This window comes from Solanum dulcamara, chromosome 10 (genome assembly GCF_947179165.1).
Source record: "Solanum dulcamara chromosome 10, daSolDulc1.2, whole genome shotgun sequence".
Taxonomy (NCBI): Eukaryota; Viridiplantae; Streptophyta; class Magnoliopsida; order Solanales; family Solanaceae; genus Solanum; species Solanum dulcamara.
In genome coordinates this window covers 3898978-3916003 of record NC_077246.1, presented here as the reverse complement: position 1 = coordinate 3916003, position 17026 = coordinate 3898978, and the positions used below count along the sequence as shown (strand labels likewise).

At 32.8% G+C, this 17026-nt stretch overlaps 1 protein-coding gene and 2 pseudogenes across 3 annotated transcripts; 1 reads left to right on the top strand and 2 right to left on the bottom strand.

Annotated features, from left to right (window-relative positions):
• Positions 1–674: 674 nt before the first annotated feature.
• On the bottom strand, positions 675–1952 carry LOC129904923 (acylsugar acyltransferase 3-like; annotated as a pseudogene).
• A 1599-nt stretch (positions 1953–3551) lies between these two features.
• Positions 3552–4924, bottom strand: LOC129871159 (acylsugar acyltransferase 3-like; annotated as a pseudogene).
• Positions 4925–6226: 1302 nt separating this feature from the next.
• On the top strand, positions 6227–12189 carry LOC129870306 (uncharacterized). 3 transcript variants are annotated; one of them, XM_055945041.1, is made up of 6 exons: positions 6227–6542; positions 6906–6938; positions 9400–9508; positions 9589–9691; positions 11045–11237; positions 11983–12189. In XM_055945041.1, exons 3-6 carry the CDS (start codon positions 9428–9430, stop codon positions 12047–12049), a joined length of 444 nt encoding a protein of 147 aa, XP_055801016.1. In that variant the 5' UTR covers positions 6227–6542; positions 6906–6938; positions 9400–9427; the 3' UTR covers positions 12050–12189. The 3 variants fall into 3 exon arrangements, with proteins under 3 accessions (XP_055801016.1, XP_055801014.1, XP_055801015.1); XM_055945039.1 differs by lacking the exon at positions 6906–6938; XM_055945040.1 differs by lacking the exon at positions 6227–6542 and having other exon boundaries at positions 6573–6938.
• Positions 12190–17026: the final 4837 nt, after the last annotated feature.

Sequence of the window (17026 nt, the reverse complement as noted above, 5' to 3'; positions counted from 1 at the left end):
TAAGTCATTTTTCTCAAATTTGAGGAAAATAAGTTGATTTGGAAAAAGACTTTCCAAAATATTTAACTCAACCAAACAAGAGAAAATGGAAAATATTTTCCAGAAAATGTTTTCCTTCCTACCAAACACAGTGGGGAGAAACAGAAAGGAGGAAATAGCACAAGGATGTAGTTTAAGAAAATGGAAAGATTGCCGAGATAGACAAAAGGACTCCTGATACAGTCAAATCTCTCCATAACAACGTCGTTTGTTTTGACATTTGTTTGTTGCTATGGTGAAATGCTATTATAGAGAACATATGGTAAACCATAAGATTTCCAACAAGTATTTTCTATGGCTTCATTAACTTTTTCAAAAGATTCTTATAGCTTTATAATTATAAGTTATGATATGAATGAAGTTAACTTAAATAGAGAGAAATAAACAACACAGAAGAAAGATCACAGATAAAGAAGCACAAAATTTCTGGCAATACTTCAATAGAAATCAATTAAAGAGACATACCAATCATTATAAGAACTCTTTTTGATCTACTTATTTTAGGATCACAAATCACTGATGTTGTTCCATGACAATAAGAAACTTACGTCGTTCAATTTTAATATCGTATTTGAGGGGATTAAATTTTAAGTGTTTGCCTCCTTCGTGTATTCATATGAAGGCTTCAAATTCTCTTAAAGTCCTGAGCAAGGAGAAGCAAACTGAACAAGCTCATCATTTCCTTCAAATGCATACATCTCTCCTTCTTCCAAGTTTACGATCACTTCAAGTCCGTCCCCATTTTGGTTATCCATCAAGACAAACATATTTATTGGATAAGTAGCAATATCCACTTTTCTTGGCCTTCCCCATCCAAAATTCATGGCATTCACTGGGAATTTCCTTAAACTAATCTATACATAGAAACGTCATTGTTTGAGGTCTGTTCGTTCATTTCTCTAGCTATTTTAGATACCTTTGAACATAACAATTCTTCTGATTCAATATATTTGAGCATATCTTGAATCTTCTCTTTACCTTTTCTAAGCTCACTAATTAGTCTTTGCAAATTCATCTCTTCCTTATTCGTTGCTGATACATCGAAAGGAAGAGCAGCATTCCCGGTTAAGTCTGTTGGAACTATTGCATCATTACTTGTTCCGCGTAGATTTACTGCTTGTATCAATAAGGATGGTGTAAAAGTTGGCGTGTTGACGGATTTGCATAGGAATGAAGTGATTGCTTCTACAGTCGTAGGACGGATTTGGCTTCCGGAATCAGCTGAATTAATCAAGGACTTGAGAGCTTTTAACTTAGAGGCTGAAAAATGGTATCTTTTTGATACATTTTTATTTAAAGGAGGATCATTAACCACTTGAAATGATATATGGTTCAACTATTGATGCTCCATTAAACAGAGGAGATGGTTTTGCTTCTGAATCTCACGCGACCATGGCCCAGTCCCATAGGAAATTAGCCATAGTGTAACCATCACTAACCTTGTGGGAAAGGCATGCACCGAGCGCTATGCCACCACACTCAAAATGACAAAGTTTAGCTGCTACTAAACTGTCCGTAGATGGGTACCGAGGATCTATAGGAAGTACCAAGTTATCGATATAAGTACGAGGGTGGTCAAAGATACTAGACATTGGACAATCAATTTGGACTTGGGATAGATCGGCTCCCATGTCATTACATTCGACAAAGGAGTTGGCTCTTAAATGTCCAGCAAACGGCTAGTATGACGTTAGGACTTTGGAAAGGGATTTTTCAAGAATTTGGGGTATCTTCGTTGGATCTGGCATGCTTGTCGTGGTGTCCTGTTTCGGGTAGAATAACATAGCTGCCATGTAGGAGTGAGTGCCCATTTGATCCATAAGTGAGAGCTAGTGAATTCGATGTGAAAGTGGAGTTGGAGAAGAAGGTTTAATAATCTTTTTGGAAAGTAAAACAAGTCTTGAGGCAGACATTTTTAGTTGAATGAATGCAAATGGTTTCTTTTAGCTGCAGGGCACTTCTGGTGTGTACCCTCATATCTAACTCATGATATATATATATATATATATATATATATATAATAGTCTTGAAATTGGCAAGCTAAAGGTGTGGCCTAACAATAGACAAAAGGCGCGCTAGGTGATTTATTCCCCTCTCGTCACACATAATATCCGCAGTTATTTTTATCTATTTTTTGAAATTCAGAAATTGTAAGCGATTCCATAAGGGATTTCAAAGGATTTCTGAAGTAAGTTATTTTTCTTATTATGTTAATATTAATCAAGAATTTCTTATATAGCTAAAACGATCCTCACAAATTGCGAATACTAATTTGTTAAGAATGAATCGGATTGGGGATATGGCGTCATCATTTGCTGGAATTGAAATCTCTGCGAGATTGCGGTCACAATTTGTATCGGTTAAATAAATTGTTGGAATTCCTTAAGTAATACACTCTCGCAGGGCTGTATATTCTTCGTGCTGATCAATGATGATAAGCGCGCTAAGAAAGGTTGCTTCTATCGCCCTTTCTGTGCAACAGTCCACCAGTAGCACAAGAGAGTGTTACCGTACATACAAGAGCGATAGAGAATAAAAGGCAAGAAGTTGACTCAGAATTATTTCAAGGTTAAGTGATAGACAAAAGATTTCTCAAATTCATTAGTTTGATGTAAACACTGACTGTGAGCAAGAGTTCAACTCCAAATTGTCCCCTGATGATGCAAAGAACTTTCTTTAAAAAAAACATCTAAAGCTACACTATGTGTTTTTAAGTAGGGTAGGTAAATATACTTTTGGGATCTCTTATGTCTTTTCTGTTATATCTTACAGTATCCCACATACTGTAAGATTTATGAGTAGTAGTTTCATGTGTTAGATTATTTTGGAGTGACCAATGAGACATGCTATTCTCTCATTCTTGGCATTTGCTTTATAACTTCCATGTGGAAGTTAAACATCATCAAAATTAGCATGTGAATAGCATTCAATAATTCCTCTCCTGAAACTTAAATTTTTGAAGCATATCATAAAAATAAAATAAATATTTTTAAAAAAGGGTAAGGTACTAGCCTACTTTCTAGTGTGAATGTGGATAAAGGGAATGTTTTGTGTATATGATTTCTTGAAAGACTTCTTATATAGTCAAACCTCTTTATAACAACATCGTTTGTTTCAATATTTTTTTGTTGCTATAGTGAAATGCTTTTATCTCGAACATATGATATACCATAAGATTTCCAAAAAATATTTGCTATGGCTTCATTAACCTTTTCAAAAGATTCTTATACCTTTATAATTATAAGTTCTGATATGAATGAAGTTAACTTAAATAGAGAGACATAAACAAAACAGAAGAAAGATCACAGATAAAGAAGCACAAAATGTCTGTCAATACTTCAGTAGGAAACAATTAAAGAGATATACCAATCATTATAAGAACTCTTTTTGTTCTACTTATTTTAGGATCACAAATCACTCGTGCTGTTATCGTATTTGAGGGGGTAAAGTAATGTGTTTGCCTTCTTCGCGTATTCATATGTTGGTTATTCATATGAAGGCTTCAAATTGTCTTAGAGTCCTGAGCAAGGAGAAGCAAACTGAACAAGCTCATCATTTCTTTCAAATGCAGACATCTTTCCTTCATCCAAGTTTACGATCACTTCAAGTCCATCTCCATTTTGGTTATCCATCAAGACAAACATGTTGATTGGATAAGTAGCAACATCCACTTTTGTTGGCCTCCCCCATCCAAAATTCATCTCGTTTATTGGGAAGTTCCTTAAACTAGTAAATCTATACATAGAAATATCATTGTTTGAGGTCCGTTCGTTCAGTTCTCTAGCTATTTCAGATACTTTTGAACATAACAACTCTTCTGATTCAATATGTTTGAGCATATCTTGAATCTTCTCTTTACCTTTTCTAAGCTCACTACTAGTCTTTGCAAATTCATCTCTTCCTTATTCGTTGCTGATACAACCAAAGGAAGAGCAGCATTCCCGGTTAAGTCTGCTGGAACGAGTGCGTCATTACTTGTTCCGCGTAGATTCACTGCTTGTACCAATAAGGATGGTGTAAAAGTTGGCGTGTTGACGGATTTGCATAGGAATGAAGTGATTGCTTCTACAGTCGTAGGACGGATTTGGCTTCCGGAATCAGCTGAATTAATCAAGGACTTGAGAGCTTTTAACTTGGAGGCTGAGAAATGGTACCTTTTTGATACATTTTTATTCAAAGGAGGATCATTAACCACTTGAAATGATATATGGTTCAACTATTGATGCTCCATTAAACAGAGGAGATGGTTTTGCTTCTGAATCACGCGACCATGGCCCAGTCCCATAGGAAATTAGCCATAGTGTAACCATCACTATCCTTGTGGGAAAGGCATGCACCGAGCGCTATGCCACCACACTCAATGACAAAGTTTAGCTGCTACTAAACTGTCCGTAGATGGGTACCAAGGATCTTAGGAAGTACCAAGTTATCGATATAAGTACTAGGGTGATCAAAGATACTAGACATTGGACAATCAATTTGGACTTGGGATAGATCGGCTCCCATGTCATTACATTCGACAAAGGAGTTGTCTCTTACATGTCCAGCAAACTGATTGTATGACGTTAGGACTTTGGAAAGGGATTTTTCAAGAATTCGGGATATGTTCTTTGGTTCTGGCATGCTTGTCGTGGTGTCCTGTTTCGGGTAGAATAACATAGCTTCCATGTAGGAGTGAGTCCCCATTTGATCCATAAGTGAGAGCTTGTGAATTCTATGTGAAAGTGGAGTTGGAGAAGAAGGTTTTATAATCTTTTTTGAAAGTAAAACAAGTTGTTTGGAAGCAGACATTTCTAGTTGAATGAAAACAAATGGTTTCTTTTAGCTGCAGGGCACTTCTTGGTGTATAGTACTCTCATATCTAACTCATGATGGTTATATAATAGCTTTGAAATTGGCAAGCTAAAGGTGTGGCCTAATAATAGACAAAAGGCGCGCGCAAGCAAAAGAAGAACAAAAAAGAGGGGCCTCTGGCTTATTAAGAAGCATATAAACGTGATTTATCCCCCTCTAATCAAGACCACGGTGAGTAGAGTTATTCGATATATGTGTCGATGGAGGTAATGTATCCAGTGGAATAGTCGAAGTACATACAAACCGTGTAGTATCAATCATGAAAAGGAAAAACTTGTATGAAGTATGGTTATGTCATAAGCATGATTAATGATGTGAACAAATCTATTGTTTCAAGCAATTTGAAAGATTATTGAAATGAAGTTGGAGAAGGAAAAAAATTAGAAGTTACTAGTGTGTGGATGATTTCTTCTTCTTCTCTATGTATACTCCTTTTTGTTCTTGGTGAATATTTATCGGCACTCAGTTTTTACATCGAATTAAATAATTTAACCTTAATTATTAAAAAATTAAAGTAAGAATACATAATGCTAAACGTTTGGATAAAAGATGTCTTAAATTCATTATTTTGATGTGTAAACATCGAGTCCCAGTAATAACTTTGTTTTTCCTTGGAAACATCTTAAGCTACACTATGTGTTTAAGTAGGGTAGGTAAAAGACAACACAAGAGGAAAGACCTATAGGGTGTGAGGGATAGGTTATACATGCTGAAATTAAATAATCTATGTTAAAAAATTATTTTCTATCACTTTAGTCAAAATAATATGGTCCATTAAACTTGTTACTTTAGAGTAAGAAAATCAAGATATGTATTGAATATTTTATTCCAAACCCCCTCACTACGGATTGCAAATGGATTGTTTGAATTGAATTTGAGCGATTAAGAAAAATTGAATAAATAAATAAATTAGAAAAATATATGATATATCAAATTTAATGGTGGTGTATATCAGGTTCTTTAAAAAAATATTGATAATGTAGTAAGAATTTAATGCAAAAGTATAATGAACTATGTTGCTTTAGATAGGGGTGGACATAAAATACCGGAAACCGAATTACCGAACCGAACCGACTATTTCGGTATTTCGGTATTCGGTACTTCGGTTCGGTATTCGGTACCGAAATTTAATATTTCGGTATTTCGGTTTCGGTATTTATAATTTTTCCGTTATTTACCGAATACCGAAATTATTTCTGTTGGGCCTCCTAAAAGATGACTTTTAAACATAAAGGGCTATAGGCCCATTCCTATAATTTAACTTGAAGTCCAGCCCAGTCCTTAACAGCCCAATTAAGTATGTTTTTCATTCACTACATCCAGCCCAATTGAACAAGGGTTCCTATGCTTCTCTACAGCAATAGAAATGGCAGAAACTGCTGCATCTCTTTTCTCCTGGAGCCTCTGAAGTGAAGCATGCTCTTTAGCAATAACAGTTGCTTGACGCTTCTCCAACATCTCTGTAGATTGAACAATTTTTGTCTCAAACTCCTTCTCTTGGTCTTCCAGTTCAGTGAAACGCCTCTTCAAGGACTTCTGAAGCCCATGAAAGTTTTCTTCAAGTTGCTTCCATTGCAAGTTGAGAGTAACAGCACGACGACTTTCCAACTCAGCCCTTCAGCTTCACGCCGCCATCCCTTCACTTGAAGGTAAGTTCTCTTTGCTTCTTCTCTTCCTCTTCCTCTTCCTCTTCCTCTTCCTCTTCCAGTCTTCCTTCACATTCTGTCTCTATTTCCCCCCCAAATAATACGCGTACCCTAAATTCCATTTCAAATAGATTATGAAGTTTTTGTCCTTTTTTGAGTTTAGTTGAAAAAAGTGGACAAATATATCTATACACCACGATTTCTGACTTGTGTGTTCTGAAATCTGAACCCTATACGAATTGCTTCTCACTCAGCAAAATACCACACTGACTTGTGTGTTCTGAACCAAGACTCACATATTTGTTGTATTGACATTTTCTGAACCAAGACTCACATATTTGTTGTATTGACATTTTCTGAACCAAGACTCACACAAGACACAACACTTGCCTCCTAACTGTAAGTCATCCCATCCCTCCTAATAACTACTCTTAATTTTTGTATATGGGAATGTGAATTTTTTGTTTTATTTTTGTGATTCTGCATATTTTTTGTGTGTTTTGAATGATTGTTAATTTATGTCTTAAGATTGAGCAGGTTTCATTTTCTATATACTATAAGTGAAGTTTGTGATTTGAAATGAATTGGAAAAAGTAGTAACCAGCTCTTAGGCTCTACTCTCTTTAGCTTTCACTTAGTTGGTACATTACAATTACAATGAACTTGGTTGAGAATTAGGGCTGGCAAAATCAAACCCAATCCGCCCAACCCATTTAAGTTTGGGCGTATTATTGACCCGCTCATTTATAAGTTCAAGAGAAATCTTGTCAAAAAAATTTCATTTTTAAGTTGATATGTTATATACAGCCATAATTAAAAAATAATAATTTTATTAGGTACTAAAATATTGTAAAAGAACAAAAAAACAATTAAAACTTACTAACAAATGGATTGGGTGGGTCTTAACGCATTCTGTAACCCACTACCCAACTTGTTTTGACCCAAGCAAATTTGGATTGGGTTGGGTCTTGACCCGTTTTTATCTTAAGCCATTATGATCCGCCCAAGTTTGAGGGGTGCGTAAGCTGACCCAAACTCCACACAAATTAAAATAAAAACACAGAAGCTGCTACATAGTCACACATTGCTTTCTCAGTGAATACATTAAAAAAATGTATATTGCTAAGAGGATTCACACAGCAGACAATGGCTGCCACTACTTGTAACAACAGTAAAATGGCTACTGTAATAAATTCAAGCACTAATTTGCAAATAATAAAATATCTAAGAAACTTTCCTGCCAATTCCATGTGTAATAGGCTGTCATCCCAGTACCTTGCCATATAGTGTCTGATATTCAAGTTTTCCTTCTTTTGCTGTTGCATTATCCCTGTTCCATTAGTACCTAATGTGTATGGTTATAGTCACCATATACTACCTGGGCAACCTTCTTTTTTCCATGCCATTGCTTCTCAGTTTCTTGAAGTCCAGTGCTTTCTGGGGTCTTTCTTGAGCTATTTGAAACAATTCGTGGCTTATTCAGTTCTTGTTGGTGGCTGCTCATTTGCATGAATATCTCTCTGTGAATTAGACAGGGTGCTGTATTTGCAGTCTAAAATGTGCATGACATCCTGAAACAAAAATCAAAAAGGAAAAAGATCTCTTTGTGAACGTATTTGTGCGCTACATCAAAAGGTTAAGCTGCATAGGCTACATATGTGTGTGTGTGTGTGTGTGTGTTTGTCATCAATGTATCATCCCTAATCTATTGAGAAGTTAACACTCATAATCCTGTCCTTTCCTTGTTTAGCCAAAGCGTAAACTCGAATTGTTATCTTTATCAACAAAAAAAAGCGTAAACTCGAATGAACCCCCTTCATTCTATTTCAGTAGCAAATATGGTACATGTGTGTACTTATATAACCTTAAAAGTAGTACAACCTACCTGTAAACTATGTTTTTTCTTTATTCAGGTTAAATTTTGAAAACAATATATCTCTTTCTTCATGGTACATGACTACATGTGTGCACTTATATAACCCAAAATGTAGTACAACCTACCTGCAAACTATGTTTCTCTTTTTTGAAGTTAAGTTTTGAAAACAATATATCACTTTGCTGTTGTTTATCGGATTTTGTTTATATATATAAAAAAGGGAAAACTAAAATCAGTGGAACCAATGGAACATTGGTAACTCTTCTTACCTAACGTGGTCTTCACATAATTTTCTGGAAAATTTAAATGCTTGTGCTGTAAATTGTAATAATCTTCCACCTCTATCCTTCCAGTAGTGGAAAGATTCAGGGTTCTCTAGGAACACTATGAAAATTTGGTGTCTTCACTGTCAAATGTGAGTGGGGAATGTCATTTTAATTTCATATTTTCGTGTAGATAGTATATATGTTTTTCCTCAGTATAGTCAGGAGACCACAATTTTACCAAATATCAAGTGTTAGAATTACAGAAAAATCTAATCGTATATTTTTACTACAGTGTTATACATATGAAAGGAAAAAAACATACTTCTTTTTTCCATTCAATTCCCTATTTCTCCCATTAAACTGTACATCCTTAAAGTCCACAAGTACAATCTAGTTGTCAAAGAAAGTCACAACTCAAAGTAATTCATGTGTTCGAATCCACAAATGTCAGGATTTGTTGCATGCATTACACCAATTAGTGCATATATGTTGTTTAATGAAGGGTTTATCATTTGTCATGATTAAGTTATGTGTGTTGTTACTTGAGTCCATCCTTAATCATGAAAAATAAGTTTGATTTGATGCAAACAGTGCATCGAAGTAATTTTTTTCCTTAGCCGATTTGCTCGGTTGGCCTCTGCAAACATATTAAATAGAAATGATAAAAAACTTACACCTTTGCAATAATGCTTAAAAAAGTTTTACCTCTTCCCATCAGGTGTTCTTTAGCTGCACGTCAAAGGAAGATGAAAGAACAGATGGCTATATTAGGGAATAATAGAATTGAAGATGTTCGGTGGCTTTGTTCCTTAACCGAATCTGAGCTTGTAAGTTATCTCTGCTCATTTTTCCCTTTTTCTTTTGGGTGATGACAAATATCTTATGTATGATCTGGTTGAATTTTTAGGATTTATTGATAGGTTTGAAAGTTCTGATACAACAACGTGCCAAAAAGATTGGTCATAAGTCTTTAGCTAACAAGTTTGATTTGAAGACCCTTCGAGCTCTCAGTGAGTTTTTTCTTCCTCCTCTCCATAAGATTGTAAAAATTATTCGTTACTCGAAATTTGAATGGTGCATCATCTATAAACTGGGTTTTGCTGTAGTAATTGGTGAATTCTTTGTCTGTTTTTATTTTCCTTCAGATTGACAGTAACCTCTCTTTTTAAAAAATAAATTGTTACACTTGAACTCAATAGCGAAAAACTTGCACATTTATCGTAAGTAAAGAACAAAAGGAGAAGGAAAAGAATGCAAGCAAAAGATGAGAGGGAATATGAGAGGAGGGAATTCAGTTTTTCAGTCATTACATCTGTATTATACTTCCAAACATAATTTAAAGAAAGAAACGTAGAATGGGCAAACAAGTCTGAGATGACATATTCGAGGATTCTAGAAGGCTTAGGACGTATTGGGAACGGCTTGAAAGAGGTTTATCTATGAAGAGCTTTAATGGGTTCATTATGCAGTCGGGCTACTTCATAAGCATCCATGAGGGTGACAGGGTTGGCTATCCTCACTAGAGACTTGAGCTCACATTTCTATACATTGACAAAGCAAGTTACAAAGTGGAATTCAGTAAGATGGAGGTTAATCGTCATCATAACGGTTGCACCCTCCAGTTGCCCCAAATAACTGTCTACATTTCCACATTGCTGAAGTTTATTGAACTTATCTATAAAATCGCTAAACCTCTTGCCAAGCAGAGTCTCACGAAATTTCCCCTCTTTGCCTTCAATTACATCAGAAAATATAAATCTGCCCAGAACATTACCAAGATATACCATCCACTGGGAATCCATCAAATGCTTATTAAATCAGTAATTAAATTGATGCATTAATTGTTAAACATAATTTATTTTTATCTATTTAGGCACAGAAGCGGACGCTTCTTCTTCTTATAAGAAAATAAGAAGAATGGTAGCTTATAGGAAACTTGGTATTTAGAAACGCAATGTATTTTTTCGCATTTCTTTAAAGTTGAATGTTCGTAGAATTATTGAGTTATTGTGGGTTTTACTACCCTAGTGAGGGTTCCTACTTCCTTCATTGCTTATTTCTTCTTGTGTTGTTGTTATTTATTTATCCTGCATGAATATCTTGCATTATTGTGACTTCAAAAAACTTTACCATATATGCCTTAATGAGATCAGGTTTACTCCCCTGGATATTTTGAAAAACAATTCACATAATCACACCTGTTTTTCGGCTGCCTAGGCTTTAACCTACCAAAGTCTTTTTCGGTGTAATTATTACTCCTAGTTATAACATGCAGAAATAATCCATGTAGTTAACATGAATCACACGTCCGTTTAACTGAAGTTCTGATCACTTCATTATTATTTGATAATGTCTTTCGGCAGGTTTCATTTTGATGGAGAATCTTAATGGAAAACTTAAAGATCTCTCTGGTACACCTGGTACAGCCGAGTCCTCATCAACTTTAGATGCATGTAATTTGTTGAATTATGGTCTAGACAAGACTTTTGCAAATATGGGGGTTGAACAGCTGAGCTCCTACATTTGCAACGATAAGAGGAAGAGAATTATGGAGATGTAAGTTCTCTAGAACTCACTTAATCATTACCCCATGAATTGATTTATGAATCATACTGGATTCCCAACTTATTGATAGCTTTGAAAGCATGACTTCACGCACCCAAGGGTGTGGTCTAGCGGTCAGAGAAATGAGAGGAAAATCATGAGGTCTTAGGTTCAAATCTCAACTGAGACAAGAACACTAGGCGATTTCTTCTCTATAGTCTTAAGCATTGGTGAACAGGGTTACCTGATACCTATTATTGGTGACTTGGTGGGAGGTGATAGGTATCCCATAGAATAAGCGAAGTGCATGCAAGCTGGCCCCGGACACCATAATTATTAAAGGCAAAAAGAGCATGACTTCACGATTCGTGCATTTTTGTGAGCAATCTCATTTTCTGGACACTTAATTAGATCTGCATAAAACAATGTTTTGTTTCCTAACTTTTGATTTCCTCGATACGTTAAGTCACATTCTTTTCTATAATTTATAGGTCCAATAAATTTTCTATGGTCTCCCTCGTGGTGTCCTACTCTCCCTTGGACCTCAACTAATTTAGATTCATGCCTGGTAAGGCCCATTAAAGAGGGAAGTGCTCCTTACCAGGATTTTTTCTATTTCTGTGCCTCGAACTTGAGGCCTTTGGTTATTCGAACTATAAATACCGTGTGTTTCAATATTCTTTTTCGTGCTCTGAAGACGAATGATTTCAGACCTTCACACACAGCCTGGGTACTAAGTTCTTAACTTGTGCTGTAGGTTTTTTGAAGACATGTCTCCAAATAGAAAGCAGAGAGTTAACAGTGACAACAGTAGATCCATGTAGCTATACAAGCAGATTATAAGTTCTTTCCTAATATGTAATATTCAAAATTTGATGTGAAGGGTTATTATTGCTTATTTTGCTTTCACTTTTTGAGCTATATAAGGTGTAACTTTAATATATTTTTACTTTTAATCTTCTTACCGATCCTTTCATTATAGAGGCGGTATCAGAATTTGAAATTTATGGATTCTAACTAATCTGGAGTTACTTCACATAAAGCCCCTCTATATCAACTTCTTTTTGTTATGACCACAACTCAAACCTGAAATCTTAGGCTTGAGTGGGCATCTTCATCCTACCACAATACTTGGTGGTAACCTCAAGTTAATATCGATTATTAATTGATAAATATTTATATATGTTTGATGAATTTTTTAATATTTATTTTGATTAGAGCAAAAAGTTGCTGAATATTCGTCAAACCTCTAGATTATGCTCTAGTATATCATACTCTCTTTCTTAACCAAAAGACCCATAAATGTATTTCTAATCAAAAGCTTCGTACCGGAAGCCAACTATTGCGGTAACAATGTTTAACCTTAATATTTTTACTTGAATTTTCACTACTATTAAATTAGCTAATGATGATAATAATAATTTATTCAGTGCAATGGAAAAGATAGTATGTACGTGATTTTATATATATAAAAAAAAGAAATATGAACAATAGTAGAGAAAAAAATAGCACCAATTAATTGTATGAGAAATTAGACAATGCTCAAATATAATTATAATCTTCTATTATAATCCTCGTCTTTCAATTAGCTACACAACAACATCATTAATATATCCAGTGTAATTTCACTAAGTGAGGTTTGAAAAAGATAAAGCGTATGCAGACCTTATCATTATTTTGAAGATAAAGAGATTTTTGAGTTCAAGAAAAAATAGGCCAAAGCAATATAGAGAAAGAAATAACAGAAATTGAACGTAACGACAAAATACTATAGACAAACTGTTAAATCATCCTAAACAATAGTTATAATAAAATAAAATAATAATTGAAGTGTAAAAAAATTATAGATAATAACTAAATTCAAAGAATAAAAAATTATAAAAGCGATATCATGACTAATAGTACGACTAATAGTATAGGAAAATTAGCTAATGGTGTTATAAAAATATATAAAGGTACTTCTCAGTTTTTTTAAAATAAAATGATTTGACTTGTTAATTAGTGAGCATTCGTGTAACTGAGTGATTATATACTTATTTATTGGAAAAAAAATTATTATATATCTTTTGTAAATGTAAGGTCGTCAGAGATATTAACCATCGTAAAATATAAATAAATAAACTCTCTTCCCAATGCTCACACATATCTTTACCGTATATTCTCTGATCCGTGTGTGAAAGTGATAAATTCGTGACCTAGAGATCATATGAAAATAATTTTATCGCTTCAGATAAGAGTGGATTTAACTTGATTATAAGTAACGAGTTTATGTGAATTTAGTTAAGAAATTTATTAATACCTTATTTGGATGGGTTTTTTTCCAGATAGAAATGACATAAATAAACTAAATTTTTAATGGATGACATAAATGCGCCTTTTATCAAAGTTTAATAGTATATTTGAATCTTTTTCATTTTAAATAATAATTTAGTTAATGACGTGGCCGAATCATAATTGGCCACGTACAAAATAGTTTTGCAAAATGAAAAATATTTTTAGTTTGCAAATAATGGCATAGATGAGTCTTTTCTCAGATAAAAATGACATAAATAAGTCAAACTTTTAACGGATAATATAAATAAATCTTTTTTCAAAGTTCGATGACATATTTAAAATTTTTCGCTTGTTTATTATATCTTCAATAAAAGTAGAAATACTGTTACACAGAGAAACAATCATGGAACACAAGAACAAAGAAACGTTTATTTTTGCAGAGATACAAATAGTTATATATTTATCTCTGCAGTTTTTTCATCTGCTTTCTGCAAGTGGCCTTTTACAAAAAAGCTTAAATAAAAGATAAAAGATAAAAGATGAGTTTAAAAGTTTCTTTTTTTAAAAAAAAATGCCAAAAAATGAACTGAATTTCATATATATATATTATTTTAGTAATTATTTACTGAAGAGGGTAGTGGCTTAGCACTGACAGTACATCATACTTAATGGTAATCTTATTAATTAAATTAATTAACGGTCTTATTTGTTGATCTTTACCTCGTTTAGAGGGTAATTACAATGAATTAAATTATAATTACTATGGATGGAATAGTGTAATTAATTAGTAGAGGAGAATAACTTGTCAAACTTTTAATCCTTCTATTTTAACCATATTACTTACTCTGCGAGGATTCGTATAACTGATCCCAATTTATTTGCATAGACGGAGCTAAGGGGTGTAAAGGGTTCGATGAATTTCCTTCTTTTTCGTGTGTTTAGTATTTTTTTTTTTAATATTTTGATTTTATTTAGTAAAATTCTGATCCCGTCACTAATTGATATATTGATCATGTTGGTAGGAACTTCTTACTCTAATATACAAGTTTTATTGTTTCTATCTTTCTATATGCAACTAGTATAAATACATGTACGATGCGCGTATATTTTAAAATATAATAATTTTTAAACTTAAAATAACTAATACGAATTGTTATTAAATTTAAAATTTAAATTCATAGATCAATCTAAAGCCATATGTTTAAAAATGACATTATTGAAGAAAAAAGTAGATGACTGTGAGAACTTGAGGCAAAGGAGCGTAAATTTTTCTCTATTTGGTATTTTTAGATTTGTTCTTTTATCATTAAAGACTAAAAGGGCAGTCTGACGCACTAAAACTTTTATTATGCGCAGGATTCGAGAAAGGGCTCGACCACAAAGGTCTATTGTACGCAGCCTTACCTTACATTTCTGCCAGAGGCTGTTTCCAAGGCTTGAACCCGTGACCTCCTGATCACATAATAGCAACTTTACCAGTTACTAACAAAACAAAATACTAAGACAATATATTACTATCTAACTAATTTTAGACTAACAAAAATACAGAAATCAAATCGTTAAATATAATAAAATCTAACAAAAAAAAGCAAAAAAATTAAGTTATTTTTTATTACTATACAAAAGAACCCTTCTTTTTTATATCCAATATTTTTTGTGATTTTTTTTTTCAATTCAATATTCAAGTAAAAAATTTCACATTGTTTACCCTATTATCATTCACAACATTTCATGTATTTTTTTTAAAAATATTTTAGTTAGCAATAACTAAACAAATCTTAGCAACAACTTGAAGACACCACAAAAAAAAAAATCAGAACTAACCTTTTGCTTCTTCCATTGACAAATCATCCATGAATTCAAACATCTTTAAATTGAAATTCAAAAATTAATTAACCACATTCAATATTATTATTTTTCTTCTCAAATTTTTGATTATTTTTAATTTTTATTTAGTTTATTTATATTTTAATTGACTTGATATCTTTAAAGTAGTTTTGCTGATCTTGATTCTTTAAATTCTATTTGTTGTATTTTTGATGCACAAAAAGGATATGTAAGATAACATTTCTGGTCATTATTTTCTGTTTATGTTTCATCTTTCTAATTAATCAATCAAATTTATAATTATCCCTACTTACCTCAATATCTGTTTGAGAAGTATGCCAACAACAATTGTATAGAATCTTTCATGCTCTTAACAATATTTTTGACTCTTTTTACACCTTCAATAACAATATTTTTATTTTTATTTTCAACTTTCAGTCAAGAAGAGGAAATAAGAATTTTCAATAATACAAATATCTATATTAAAAATAGAAGAAGGGGGGATCCAAAAGAGGGATAAATGTTTTTTTATTTTTTTCTAAAAAAATGATTTTAACCGGTAAAATAGTTGTTTGAATAAGTATTGGTTATGACTTTTTACCTTTTGTTTCTTCCTCTTCTGAGTTTTTACCTTTAGTCCATTTTCTTGTCTTAGATGCTTTTAGACAGGAAAATTACTTACTAAATAATATATTTCTATTCTTACGAACTATTTCTAACTTTAAACTTGTCATTTTTCATAAAATGTCATATTTTTATAGTCATGACATGTTTATGATCACGATTTTTAAACTTCAGGTCATGTTTGTGTGAAATGTAATTTGCACATATATAATCAAATATTTTTTTTTATTTTTTGATTTGTCTTTGATATATGTTGAGTATAAGACTCAACAATGAATGGGTTTGGATAATTGAAAAGTAACAACAACAACCCAGTGAAATCCCACAAAGTGGGGTCTGGGGAGGGTAGAATGTACGTAGACCTTACTCCTATCAAGGTAGGACGGCTGTTTCCTGGAAACCCTCGGCTCAGTAAAAGCATAAACGCATAAAAAAATGTTAGATAATTATAGGAAATAAAAACGATATGGGAAAACAAAAAATAAATAACGAATAGATAACAAATAAATAATATAAATAACGAATAACCAATAACAAATAACGAGTAATTAAATAACGAGAACGTCGCAGATAAAACAAAGTAATTAATGAATAGAAAGTAATAATAATAACAGAAATAATTGAAAAGTAACCTGACGGAAAATTCTTAAATGACTAATGCAGTTGCATGTATCTAATAGAGTAATTACTTGTGTAGCTGAGTCTGAGAGAGTTAGAGCCTGTTTGGATGGTTTAAAAAAAGTAACTATTATGTATGAAGTACTTTTAGAATTTTAAAGTGCTAAAAGTTATTTTTATAAATAAGCAGTTGAGTGTTTAGATAAAAGTACTTATGCTGAAGAAATGAGGAAAATGATGTGAATTTTAGGATTAAAAGAATAAAAAAGGTAGTTTGGGAATTTAGTTGAAATATAAGGAATATAAAAGTAATTTTCATGATCAAAGAAAATGGTTTTAAGCACTTTATGACTTAAAGTTAGCATTAGGCAAACACCACAATAAGCTAAAAAATTAACTCATAAGCCCATCCAAACGGGCTCTTATATTTGAGAAAGTTATTTGATCAAAGTGCTATT